Source organism: Chelonoidis abingdonii, chromosome 4 (genome assembly GCF_003597395.2).
Source record: "Chelonoidis abingdonii isolate Lonesome George chromosome 4, CheloAbing_2.0, whole genome shotgun sequence".
In the NCBI taxonomy this organism is placed as follows: Eukaryota; Metazoa; Chordata; order Testudines; family Testudinidae; genus Chelonoidis; species Chelonoidis abingdonii.
In genome coordinates, this window is record NC_133772.1 from 75,945,311 (window position 1) to 75,959,150 (window position 13,840).

Here is a 13,840-nt window from a genome sequence, read left to right on the forward strand (position 1 = left end):
TATTACAATCCTGTTGCTGATGCCAATATTTTTTCAGCCAGAGAAATAGCTGTATAACACTCCCCACCCCACAAATAAAAACCCATGAAGTGAAAGTCACAACAATTGACTATCAGCATAGTTGTTCTTCCAGCACTAAAAGCCTTCCTGACCTTATATACCAAGCCCGCTCCCCACATGCCAGTCAAGCCTCAATTACCAGGCATTTCAGGACAGGTAATATCAGCATCCAAAGAAAGGCTTAAGGCTACCTCTGCCAAGCTCTAATGCCCTCTCTTTCCTTCCCAGCAGCCCTGTGCTCTCCTCACACAGGAATCAGAGAGACAAGATTCACAGAAGGATGGAGGTCATGTTTGCCATGAAGAACTAATGCAAACTCTTCACCTGTGTGCTTCACAGGGAGAGAGTGATAGGTAGAATGTATGTGAAGAGAGGCCTGTTAGAACTTCTACTGCCCTTCTGCCTGAGCCCTAAGCTGGAGATTGTCTGCAACATAGGAGGAGAAAGGAAAGAGATGCCAGGAGCAGCTGAGCAGCCTCAGCCCCCAGGTCTGAAGTGGACAATAATAGGAAATGGATGTATGTGTAGCCTGTCTACCCCACTCCTGCTGTGAAACCTGAACTGGATGCAGGTACCAACTCGGGCAGTGCTTGCACACTAGGTCAGTGGTGGGGTAGAGAGACTGTTTCAGGGGGTCCACCAAGCAGGACCTGTGTTAGACTCACTGGACCCAGGGCAGAAAGTCAAAAGTGGCACCATGCGGTGCTGAAGCCTGGGACCACGAGCTCTGCCACCCAGGGCTAAAGCCAAAGCCTGAGCAACTTAGCTTCACAGGGCTCCTGTGGCCCTGTTTGCTACCCCCTAATGCCAACCCTGGCTTTTAGATGCAAAAAACAGTCGCTGTGGCACAGGTGAACCCTGGAATTTTTATAGCATGTTGGGGGAGCGGGGGGGGCTTAGAAAAAAAGGTTGAGAACTCCTGCACTAGGTTACAGGATGGACAGGAAGGAGGAAACAGCCCAGGAGGTGCTTGGGGGATTTCTCCCAGGGCCACCCAGAGGATTCAGGGGGCCTGGGGCAAAGCAATTTTGGGGGCCCCTTCCATTAAAAAAAAGTTGCAATATTATAGAATACTATATGCTTGTGGGGACCCCTGAAGAGCTTGGGACAAATTGCCCCACTTGCCCCCCGGCAGCCCTGATTTCTCCAAGTGGAAGGAAGCCTGGCAGAAGCGGGTAACGGGGATCATTAGATACACAGTAACAGGATCACAATCACCCCCTCCACCCCCAAAATGTGGGGAGGCCCAGAGCGTGGTCTGGCTAAGACGTTGGTGGGTGTTCAGCAGCCAGGGCCTTCCCCCTCAGCCTGCCCCGGGCCAGGGCTGCAGCCAGAGAGCGGCGCGGGAAACCCCCAGGGCCTCCCCAGCCCAGTCTCTCTGCAGCGCGGGGGCGGCGTTATTTCAGCACAAATGACTTGCCGACGTCAGGCGGAAGGGAAGCGGCCGGGCAGGCTTTAAATGGTAGTTGGTGTCATCTGAGCATGCTCCTGTGTGGGCTGAGGGGGCTATATAGCGCCGGGGACTGCACAGGCAGCGGCAGCTTTCGCTGAGCACAGGAGCGACCCTCTGGCTGCAGCGCCCGCGCTCCGCAGGGGAACCCGCTCCCGGCCGAGGCAGCCAGCGAGACTCCGCCGCCGGGCCTGGGAAGTGAGCTGGCCGTCGGGGAGCCCGGCCCGCCTTCGGCTACGGACTGAGGTGACCGCATTGGGCTCTGCCTAGGCTCGGAGCCCGCGCCCATCCCCGTGGTGCCTGGGACTGCGCGCTCGCCAGCGGCCGCCTGCTCCTCTCGCTCCTGCCCAGCTCACGTCTCGCGGAGCCGCGGCAGAGCGGCTAACATGATGGCAGCCAAGCAAGCCGAGCTCATGGGCATCTGCTCCAGCTACCAAGCGGTCATGCCCCATTTCGTGTGCATCGCCGAGGAATACCCCCAGCCCGTCCGCCCCGCCAAGATCCCCAAGGGCAAGCTGAGGAGACCGAGACAGTCCCGCTTCAAGACCCAGCCGGTGACTTTCGATGAGATCCAGGAGGTGGAGGAGGAAGGAGTCTCCCCCATGGAGGAGGAGAAAGCCAAGAAATCCTTCCTGCAGTCCCTGGAGTGCCTGAGGAGGAGCACCCAGAACCTGAGTCTGCAGAGAGAGAAGCTCAGCAGCTGCAAGCTGCGGAACAGTTTGGACTCGAGTGACTCGGACTCTGCCCTGTGAAGGGACCTTTGGGGCTCCGTGATCACCCATCACAGCAGCTTTGCAAACACACTCGCCAGAGAGAGAGGGGACTGTGCATGCTTCACAGTGAAGCCTGCAGCCGCGAGACACAAGCGCAAGAACTTTATAGTTATATTTTTCAAGGGAGACGATTTGTGGAGATCCTTGCTACCGAGAATTGCTTTCCAAATAACGGCCACTGGACACTCTTTTGTATTATAGATTAGATCCTAACTGTCAGTCAGTATGGCAAGGGGGGACTTTGAAGGGACCATGATGAAGGCTTTATTTAAGCGGGGGGTGAAGTTCCTTTGAATTATCCTCCTGATAAAGAACCAGTCGGGAGTGGGATAGATTCCAAGAGCAATTTGCAAGTAAGGTTAGGATGTTTTCTAAGAAAGCACTTTTATGTTTGTTTCTGTTTGGTTGTATGAAACTTCAGATTTAAAAAAAAACTTTTTCCATTTATTAGAAGAAATCTGAGCTGTTTTAGATGCAGTGAGCTGCTGGACTTTATATTTATTTTTGCATTTAAATTGTTGACTGCATTAATTTAATATCTTTCTACCTGAATGTCTGTTGTTATTTCCATAAAAGAAATAAAACTCAATATATTTGCATAGTGCATTTTGGAGAATATTTATTGGGAATAACTATTCCTATTTCTACTTGCTTACCCTTTAGTGGATATATGGGCTTAAAATTGTTGACAGCTAACCCAAAAACAACAATATCCTTTTTGGAGGGTGGGAGGTGTTGGGGGGGGGGGGGGAAAGGACATTGTCAAAGGGGTATTTCACTACATATCTTAAAGTATATACTATAAGAATTTAGGTAGATGACATCTTTTTTTAAAAAAAAAAGCTTAGCATAAAGCAAGTAATAAAACAAGAAATTAGATGATTGGTAAGGAAAGTTGCTGACCCATTTTTTTTAAGTTAGCAAAACTGAGAAAGTCTAATAATTATTCTTAGAATTATTATTATTCATTATTGAATGACTATTCTATGTTCTGATCAGACTTTCTTTTCTGCCTTTGGCAAGTAAATTGGTCAGTGCTACAAACATGCTAAGTGGGTTTTTTTTGTTTGTTTGTTTTTTGAGAATTATGTACAATGCAGTTCCATTTAGTAAATCAAGAGGCTGCAGGGCACTCTGGACACACAGATTTCTCTCAGGTAGGAGAGTGAAAGATTTTGCTGAGGATGAAGATCAGCCAGGAATGAATCTGTGGGACTGTTGGGTTGTTTATTTTTTTAAGAGTGTCAAGGTCTGATTTCCACTTTGAACTTTAGCGTTCAGAAAGTGGGAACCTGCATGTATCCCTCTAAACTTAATTTCTAGCTTAGATCTGATAATGCTGCCACCAACCAAAATATAGTGTTTGGTACACTTTCTGTTCCCCAAAAACCTTCCCTGGGGAACCCAAGACCCAAATCCCTTGGGTCTTAAAACGAAGAGGAATAAACCATTCCCCCTCCTTCCCCCTCCCAGATTTTTTCTGAGAGGTACACTGATCCAAACTTCTTGGATCCTAAAACAGAGAAGAATTAACCTTTTCCTCCCCCTTCTTTCCTCCCACCACTCCCTGGTGAGTTCATACCCACTCCCCTTGGGTCTTACACAAGAATACAAAAATCGATCAGGTTCTTAAAGAAAAACTTTTAATTAAAGAAAGAAAAAGTAAAAATTATCTCTGTAAAATCAAGATGGAAAAATGTTTACAGGGTATCAGCTTTACATCGACCAGAGAGACTCCCTCGCCTAAGTATAAGTTACAGCAAACAGAGGTGAAATAGCCTTCCAGCAAAATACACATTTGCAAATCAAGAAAACAAATACAAAGACTAATTCGCCTTCTATCTAGTCCTTACTAGTTAGAACATGAGAGACAGTTTCAGAAAGATTGGAGAAACCTGGTTGCATGTCTGTCTCCTCTTAATCCCAAGAGACAGCAAAGAACAAACCAAAAAGCACAAAGACTTCCCTCCACCAAGATTTGAAAGTATCTTGTCCCCCAATTGGTCCTCTGGTCAGGTGTCAGCCAGGTTCACTGAGCTTGTTAATCCTTTACAGGTAAAAGAGACATTAACCCTTACTCTTTGTCATAAACAGATAGTTATGCAGGGTCTTTTTAGAATCTCTATCTGTTGCAGACACCACAGTATTTATGCTGGGAGCATTTACACAACCTCTGCAAAGTGAAAAGCAAACTCAAGGGTTGGGAATTATTTGCTTTCTTCTTCCACTTTGTTGAAGTGCTGTTAAGCTAATTGTTCATGCCCATATGAGCATCTCTCCCATCTCCTAGAGCCTGCTAGACAAGCCTCAGGCTGTTCAGACTTCCTAATTACTAGATATTATCGATACAGAGGCTATATTAAGGCTGCTGGAGGTCAGAGCCTGTGACTACATAGTTTGCCCAATGAGGGTTTGATTTGAGGAGGCCTGGAGAGCGACTTTTTCATATGAGACCACAGTTCAGTTGTGGCATTGATCCTAAGTGAAATCAGATTTGGCCATGCTTCTAGGGAGCTATGGAGAGAACATAAAACATATTGCTGAACCATACCAGAATTTGGACATCTGCGGTGCTCAGGGCTGGATTTGTGTGAAGACAGAAATTGAGGTGGACAAGATGCAAGTCAGGATTGAGGTGCATTGCCACAGTGCAAAGGGGATTGGAGGAGTGAAATTGTAGGGTGTGCTGCTGGAAAGGATTAAAGTGCATCAAAAGATCTGTCTTGGATGCCCAGCACTGAAATAGCAGTGTGCGTTTGGGTCAGCGTTGAGGGATATCAGTGAAGCTGTGTGTGAAGCTTGCAATTGGACTGCTCCCTTCTACTTTTGTAAGCACTAAAACAGCTGATTTTAAATTCATTCAAAATGTAGGAACCAATTGACCCTAGCACTAGCATAAAATCACATACACAATCTAATAGGTGAGGGAATGGCTCTGGGACATAGTCTTATGTTTCCCTGTCACTAAGCATTTGACACCATCGCAATATCTGGCAATGCACCTTATGAGAGAACCGGAGCTTTTCTCACTGTGGCAGTAAACTCCAATGGCTGCTTTCTGTACAGACAATCACACAACATCCATGCACAAGGAAGAGTCACAGTTCTACCCCAAGAACAGGTTCAGGCATGCAGACAGTCTCACTGAAGTCTAAATTAAAAGAAATAATCAATTACCAGAAATCTGGGTGTTTTTCCTTGACAAATTCCCAGCGCTGTTGCAGCTCCTGAAATAAATCTGTTTAGTGAGGTGGTTTGAAGCTTCAATCTAGCACTTTAGCTTCATCTCTAAAAACAGCATTGAAAATACACAGCAGGGTAATGAACTCCACAGTGTTTCTGGGATACATGGCTTAGTGGCAGCCAGCATCCTTCCTCTTTTCTCAGGCGCAGAGAGTGGCTGTTCAGCCATGTCTTTCTTCCAAATTCAGGTCCAGGTTCTGCTATTCCCTATAAAAGGCAGAGTTTCTCAAGAGGAATCTTAGGCTGAGTGATAACATCCTTTCCCCTGCCCCACTTTTCCTCTGAATTGCTGGGATTAAAAGGAGGCCATTTACCCAAAACCCTTTCATCTCTGGGTTTGTGAGTCGCTGTGCTGCTGTCATATGCTAGCTGCAGAAGGCTGCACTGATGCAGGCTGGTGACAGGAGCAGAGCACCAGGCACTGACTTTCCTGAAGGGGAAATATCTACATTCACTTTTCGGTTCCAAGAAACAAATCCAGGACGTGGTGAGGGTTTGTTCAGCGAACAAAAAGGATTCAAGAATCTGCTGCAAAACAATTTGAGAAAGCACCTCATATTTTCGATAAAGTGGGGTAAATTAAGTATCTCTTTAGTGATCATTGTTATCGTTCCCCTTCCCTGCCCTTCCTTCTCCTCTCCCCCAGTGAATATCATGCTGGTGGAAGGTGCCAAAGTGACAGTCCTAGAGGCTAGGGGTCTTGCCTGGTACAGCCCAGGCAACAACAATGCAAAGCTTCCACTGGCCAGTGTGCTTTAGACCTGTTCCAAAGGGGCACCCTCAGTGTGAAAGGGAAATGCACTCCTTGTGGGCCCAGGCTGTCCTTGTCCTCTAATTGGAAGGTTACTGTTGTGATGGTGTTTTTGTGTGATGTCCTCTAGGAATTGGACTAAGACCCAACACACTCATTTTACCCAGGTCACCAGACAATCATTCAATGACAACGACTTTCCGTCACCACCTAACTTATACCCAAAGCTTGAGATGTGACTCGTGCATTTAACATTTTAAAAGTGCTCAGCAAATGTCAGTTAATCTACCCTGCTTCCCAAAAGGCATGATCTTCCCCCTTTTACAAAGGACATAGATGAGGCACAAACTCCCATCGAACACAGTATGTGCAGGATGGGGCTCAGAGTGGGGGGATGCTTTATTAGATCTGACCTTTATTAGATTTTTCCCTCATGCTGCTTTTTGTAAAAGCAGCAAAGTCCTGTTGCACCTTATAGACTAATAGACATATTGGAGCATGAGCCTTCATGGTTGAATACTCACTTTGCCAACCACTGTAGCAGGGGAGACAGTGAACCCTGCACCTAGTGCTTGCTGGATAGTAAGGCCTCTATTTTTATTATTTTTAAGGCTATCCATGTTTATTCTGTTCCTGATTTGTGTCCATTCTTCTTAGAGCTTGTCAGTGTTCACACTACATAGCTGCAATGATGTAAAGCAGTAGTGTAGGCATGCTGTGTAGGTGTAAAGTGACTTGCAGTGGCACGGCTTACCTAGTCTCAAACTTCTTACACTGGTACAGCACAGCTACACTAGGGGTTTGGAGAGTACAACAACATCAGCGTGTGTCTGTTGGTGCAAATATCCCCCATATAGACAAGCCCTTCCTGAATTTTTCCAAAGCATTCTTGGTTGAGCTTGAATTGGTAAATGAACTGAGGATTTCCAGTTGCAATTTAATTCCAATCCCAAAGGCAACAGGACATTTCCACCCTGCTAATTGCACACATGGTTCCTTTATTTGACTCCATCTCCCAAAGTTTCTGCATTGGTGGAATGTTGTTCTAGTCACCAAGTGTTTAAAACTGATGCAGAGTTTCTAGGTTTATAATAACCCTAGGAGGACTGTTTTGTGTTGTGTGGTCATTGTACAACTAGGACACCTAAACTGTAGACGTACAGGGCTCTCATAGCTCCAACTGACTTCAGTGGAATTTTGGGAGGTCAGTTCATTGTAGGATTTGGTCTGTGGCAAGAAGTTTCTTTGTCATAGTTCTGTTGCATTACACATTGATAAACAGAAGCAGTTACTGCTAGCTTGACTGCTGTTGGTCTAATCCTGCCATACCACTCAAGCCTGTGAAAGGACTGCAAGGCAGGGCCTATTAAAAATAATTACATACATGGTTACTTGATTATATAGCAACTTCAGAGTCAAAGGACAGAACAAAAACAGGAATATATATATAATTGTTTGGATAATAGTGAATTATAGTTACTATATAACTACCTGTTGGCTTAGTTCCTTATTAGTGTAGAGAGTGATATATATTCCTAGGTCGTTTCATATACAAGGGTCCCAAAATGATTTTAAGAGTGTAATAGATGTTGCAGTCAGACAATCTGTGGCTGCAATCCTGTTGAAGTTCACAAGTTAAGCAGAGTGGTGTAGGACCCCTATCTGGATGGGGGACCTTAAATGAACACAGGACGCTGCAGAAAGTGTTACTAGTGACTCCGGAGGTGGTGGTCTTTCCTCTGAATCCATACTGAACCAATGCCCCAGCTGTGGGATTAGGGGGCACTCTACTGGTAGAGCCTGTGGTAAAACTATGATCCTCATTCCTTGCAGCCAGGGGATCAGCCTTTGTGTCCTGGCCAAGTTCCTCCTCAGGGAATTACATTTTGCCTCCCTAAATTCCCCTGGCAGTTTTCATTGGGTACAGTATTCATCATCTGCTGCCCATAATGATTGTTTAGTGTTGCTGTGGATGGTTAAACTTTGCCAAGTCTCACCCCTGAGGTGACTGCATCCAAGTTATGAATGATGTGATTCCTGCCTGTAGCATGTACCAGTTTAAACTCTTAACATTTTTTTGTGCTACAGAAATGTAAGGTATTATCAGGGTAAATTGTAAAGGCAAACACAGAAACCATTAAAAAGAATGAAGAGTACTCGTGACACCTTAGAGACTAACACATTTATTTGGGCTTTCACAAGGATGGGCCATCAGCTCCTGTTTTACTGAGAGGGGGATGTTGCATGGGACAATGGGATTATTATTTATCCTCAAGTTTTATCAAAAAGCCTTATGGGCTGTTTAACTCCCAGCTGGGCAGCCAGCTGAACTAGATATAAGGGAGTCCAGCTTAATACTGGATCCGAAGCAGCCTGTAGTGGCATATTACTCAGAGTGCTTAGTCCATATTGTCTAGAGGCAAGAGTGCTACCAAGTATGTCAACACTACATGGCACTTAAATATACAGGGCAGCATTTAATGCCACTTAATTGATGGTACAACCGGTTTAGCTGATGCCAAGGGACACTGAGTGCTCCTTATGGCAGCATAACTAACAAGTAACTGCAGTGTCGTTTTCATGTTATTCTCTGGAGTCAGAGCATTAGCATCAAGCCTAAATGCATGACCGCTATAGTTATGCACTGAGGACTTCTGAGTTAGCAAATGTCTTCATTGGGTGAGTGTGTTATAACTACCATAGGGCCAGCTCCTGCTGTCAGATGCAGTGGCGGCAAATTGGAATAATTCCACTTACTTTCTTGGAGTTACTCAAGATTTGCCCCTTTATAAGTGGGATGAGTCCAGTTCTTCCTATGCTCCTGGTATTACTAAGCATGTTTCTGAACCTAGCACAAATGTGCAAGTCGTTGCTTCTCTGCTGCATAATACTGATGCTACCATTTTGCTTAGAATAGTCTTACAGAGGTTTAATTTGATTTGTGTGCCAGAAGCAATGCATGGTGTGCTCCAGCAAGCTTGATGACATCTGTTTTTCTGCTCAGATACAAGAGTCTGTGATAACAGAATCCAATGGGGGTGGATTTGGTATTTCCTCTGGAGCTTCCATGTGTTTGTATTGATTTTGAAATGCAGCGAGACTTCTTTTCCCCGCTTTCAAACTAAAACAGGGTCCACTTGACTCTGGTTTCAAACAAAACAAGATCTGCTCTGGTAATTTATGAGGTGACTCTTTGTTTCCAAATATTTGCATTGGGGAGGTAGAGTTTATTTACTGGTGGATGGGAAATTACTTTTTTCAGTCTGATTTAAAACCCTGTTGTTGTGGAGGATTATTTTCCCTGTGAAGAAAATGACCTTTCTTGGGCAGAAGGAGGTGGGGAAACAAGAGGGCGGGAGAGGACACAGCATGTCTGTGAAATTACTCTTGGCTTGGGTAATAGAAAATTGCTTGAGGGATATTTATCTCCTTTTTACTTTCCATCTCAGATTCTGGTAACTCAGTATTTTCCCCTTTGAAAAATGTTCTGAACTCTTGACCGCTTGTGGTCATCAACAATCTATCCATGGCTCTTTTCACAAGGACATGTCATGTCCTAGGGTAATTGCATTCTGCTGACCCAAATTTCCCAGGCAATTTTCACTATTCTTAAAAAGTGCTGGGTAGTTTTAGTGGCTGCTTTTAAACAGCTGCTGTGCTCCACACAGGAGGTGGATACATTTGAGCAGTGGGTAAGTAATGTCTGTATGGCACTGGTTTATCAGCTGGCAATGCATATAAGTATTTTTCATAATGATGTTGTTCATTGTGTGATTATGGTCATTGGAGCCCCAGGACTCCCTGACGCTTTCAATATATAAATCAGTGCAGGCTAGGCTGTCAGATTTTGGAGGATGGAAAAAGCCTAGAAATCTTACAGACAGAAAGAAGCCTGGAAAAATGTAAATCTGATTGTCTGCAGAGAGGCAGTTAAGATACAGAGTTCTCTGGGAATGGAACTGCTGCAAGGAAGGGGAAAAAAATAAAAGAAATCCAGGGAACAAAAAGGAAGATAAAAAATAAAAAACCCAACCCCAGAGTGGAACTGGATGTGGCCCATATGTCTAAGAAGGCAACCTAGAGAGCCTGTTTATAATCTGCTCCCATAAGCAGTGCCCATGAGCCCAGGCACCCACTGAAATTTGGATAGCTTTGCCTAGTAATTCAAAGTATGAAGTATATTGAACTTTTTATTTGGATCCCTCATTTGTTTCCCAAAATAAACATTAGAGCCATGAGCCATATTAGCTTCTCTCACCCTCTCTTGTTTCTAGCTATTACATTTGTTTTATGGATGTTTATTGCTGCATAAACAATGTCCCTATGCAGTCAAATCATAAAGATGGAGAGAGATTGTAGATGGGTCATTAGAACAAGGTATTGGGTTTCAGGACTTCTGGGTCTGGGAGGGAATATGCTGGTTAGAGCGTGGGGTTGAGAATCAGGACTTCTGGTACTATTCCTGGTTCTGTCACTGACTCATGTTATTTTGAGCAAGTCACTTGCCCTCTCTGTGCCTGAGTTTCCCCATCCATAAACCCAGGGGGCTGTGAGGCTTAATTCATTAATGCTTGCAAAAGTTAAGTGCTACGTCTGAGTATTATGCAGGTCACTAGAAACAATGGCTGGTTTGCTGAGAAAGGAGAGGATTGCTGAAGAGACAGGACTTGTGCTTGGGAAACCAAATCCTCAGCAATCTGATCTCAGAGTTTATATAACTGATAAATTGCAAAACCACCCGCTGTACCAAATAATAAGGTCTTACGCTGCCTGGGACCTGAGGACAAAGACTGGCCCTGTCATGTTCAGACTCCATTGTATAGGTTAGCACCAATAAAAGACAAGAGTGGCAGCCCGTAGGATCAAGGCAGCCCCCTTCCCCTGCTTAGACTGCAGGGCTGATGTGTTAATAGGAAGCCGAGGGAAGTAAATGAGAGGCGGGATCCTGCAGCTTGTTTGTGAGCCTTGTTCGGGATTCCAGTCTGAGAAAGTTGGGTAACTATATTCAATACCCTCATATATTTCATATACCCTCAAACAGCAACATCTGTGAACTCTGGGACGTGGGCATGGATTCCTCACACCCTCCTCCCCTTTGCCGGATCAGGTGACGCTTCCACTTTAGGAAAGGGTTTGTTTCATTAGCACATGTGGGGGTAGCCTGAGCCTGGGGGAAAGGATGGATTTCATTGGATTTGGGCAGAGTGCATACTGCTTGGGGAGTCCTCAGAGCCAACTCTTGATAAACCCAGCAAAGTGTCTAGTCTATATGTTTTAGTCATCTGGGAGGCTGAAGTCTTGTAATTACAGAACAAATTTCCCACATACTAATGGATCTCACACTGACAAGAGGAGGCTTCCACTGGGACATGGAGTCATCCACCTGGAGGCACAGAGGCACAGAGTAGGGAGGACTTTTCTCGGCACTTCACATACATATGTTTTACCGTCCTGTTGATGTCCCTCTCCAAAGGGCTGCTGGTCTCCTCTATTCTCACACCTGCTCTTTGTCGTCCTCCCTCCTCTCCCAACTTTACTTTTAAGAGGTTGCCTCACTGCACTGAATAGTTCAGTCTGTATGGTCCCTTCAATCTGTGCCCTTTCTTCTGAGTGGCAGCAGATCCAGCTAGGGCCACCTGAAAGAGGGAATTTTGAGATGTGCAAACCTAAAAACGAAGAACTGGGGACAAGACTCACCAACTCATTTCACAAAGCTTGCCAACTGTAACAGTAACTCAGTCCCTAGGGAACTGGATTGGATTCAGACAGGTGGACTAAAGAGGAAAGGCTACATATCCCATTACAGTCCCTGTGCGTCTACCCATCCATCTATCAGTCCGTTAATATCATGCTCATCACTGTGGTATCCAAGCACCTGATTCTCTGCGTCGTTTCAATTTCCCTGTAGAGTTCAGAGTTTCTTTCTTCTCTGCAAGTTGAAGGCACTTCTGAATGTCTCACAAATAGGCAGCTGGTAGCCCAAGAGGCTATGTGTATATGATGTATAACACAATGGATTCATTTGTGTTGAGTCAATCTACCTTCTCGAAGAAGGGAACACTTCTCAGGCTTCATTTATATCCTGTTGGATTCAGGTGATTCCCAGGAATATATTTGCTATTTCCTTCTTTTTGTTTTGGTTTGTCTATATATTATACAATGCCAGATGAATTAGCTAACTCCTAAGTACATTTATATCACATATTATGCAGCATGTTCTTCCAAATCCCTCCTGGCACAATCGTGGAAGAGACTACATTGAGAACTGCTGAAAACTGTCATCACTGAAGTCTTATCTTTGCCAGAATCTAGGGTCAAAAGGTTGAAAAGAGATCACTGATTTTGAGCATGCAAATGTCAAGACCCCTGGGGCCTGGTTTTAAGAAGTGCCGAAAATATGCAATTGCAGCTGAAGTCACTGGGAGCTGGGGCTGCTCAGCACTTCCAAAAATCAGGCCCCAGGGATCTCAAAATTTGGGCTTCCAAAATCAGTAGCTATTTCTGAACATTTTGGCAGCTTTATGTGTGTGAACCCATGATCACCCCCAAGGTAAATCACTGTTGCATATTCGCTGTGGCTCTATCCCAGAGGAATGTTTGATTTCCTGTTTCTATTGTTAATCCCTTTCTAAATATTTGGAGCCTGAAGTTAAACTGACCAACAGCAACTAACTCCAGAAAAGTTCTAAACAATGGATGCTAAGCATGGTGCTGGGAGCTGAGGTCTTTTCAAATCCTGAGTCAGCCATACAGAGGAGCTTGGTGACTTTCCTGGGTTAATATAGAATGGAAAGTTTCAGGGACCATGGTTAGAAAAAATAAGTTTTTCCTAAATAAAAATGGACCTGGTCCAAATTCTGTGCTGACTAAGTAACTCCATTGCGGCTAATGGAATTATACTGAATGGGGGATAAATCAGCCTCGAATTTGGCTCCATTTGTGTTGCTGGAACCCAAACCGCAGTAACAAGTAGAACAGAATTGTGTGTGGAAAGTGGGAATTTGTTTCTTGCTGATATAAATGGGCAGGACACATTTGGTATCTGATGAATTTCTAATTCAGATAGCATGGACTGAAAGTCTCTTGACCCTGATCACACAGCCCTCTGATTACAGTGGCTCCCAGTGACGGGAAGACACAGATAAATTCATACAGCCACATGGGCATTTGGATGCTTCTCTGATTCACACCAAGAGCCTGAAATCTTGGCCAAACAGGCTGTGCTGCTGGGGTTTCTGATACTTCCAGTTCCTGCTTCTGTTCAGGCTGCCATGATCTGAAAAGGGCCCTGATGCTGCTAAGCCCGGCACTGTCCCCTGTGGCAATGCTTACCCTTGAGGAAGAGCTGTGATTGCTGAGCAGACCCCTTTTCTCTTCCTCCTGGGGAAAGCTTGTCATCCTCATTCCACCTCCTCCCTCCACCCCTCCACTTTGTTATCAAGCTAATGAAGTTTGTACAGACCTGGGGCCTGCAGAGAGGCTGAAGGGCAGTTCCCTCCTAAGTAAAGGATCCTTGGTTTGTAGCAAAAGTTCTCTCTGCTATAAAGCAGGAAGAGACTAAAG

General features: G+C 45.0%; 1 protein-coding gene across 1 annotated transcript; it reads left to right on the top strand.

Annotated features, from left to right (window-relative positions):
* The first annotated feature begins 1,643 nt into the window (after positions 1–1,643).
* C4H11orf96 (chromosome 4 C11orf96 homolog) lies at positions 1,644–2,887 on the top strand. The gene has a single exon (XM_032790390.2). The coding sequence runs from the start codon at positions 1,897–1,899 to the stop codon at positions 2,260–2,262; it is 366 nt and encodes a 121-aa protein (XP_032646281.1). The 5' UTR covers positions 1,644–1,896; the 3' UTR covers positions 2,263–2,887.
* Positions 2,888–13,840: the final 10,953 nt, after the last annotated feature.

Bases quoted from the DNA above. Each gene is read 5' to 3' on its own strand.
- C4H11orf96 (XM_032790390.2), top strand. From the start codon at position 1,897: ATGATGGCAGCCAAGCAAGCCGAGCTCATGGGCATCTGCTCCAGCTAC.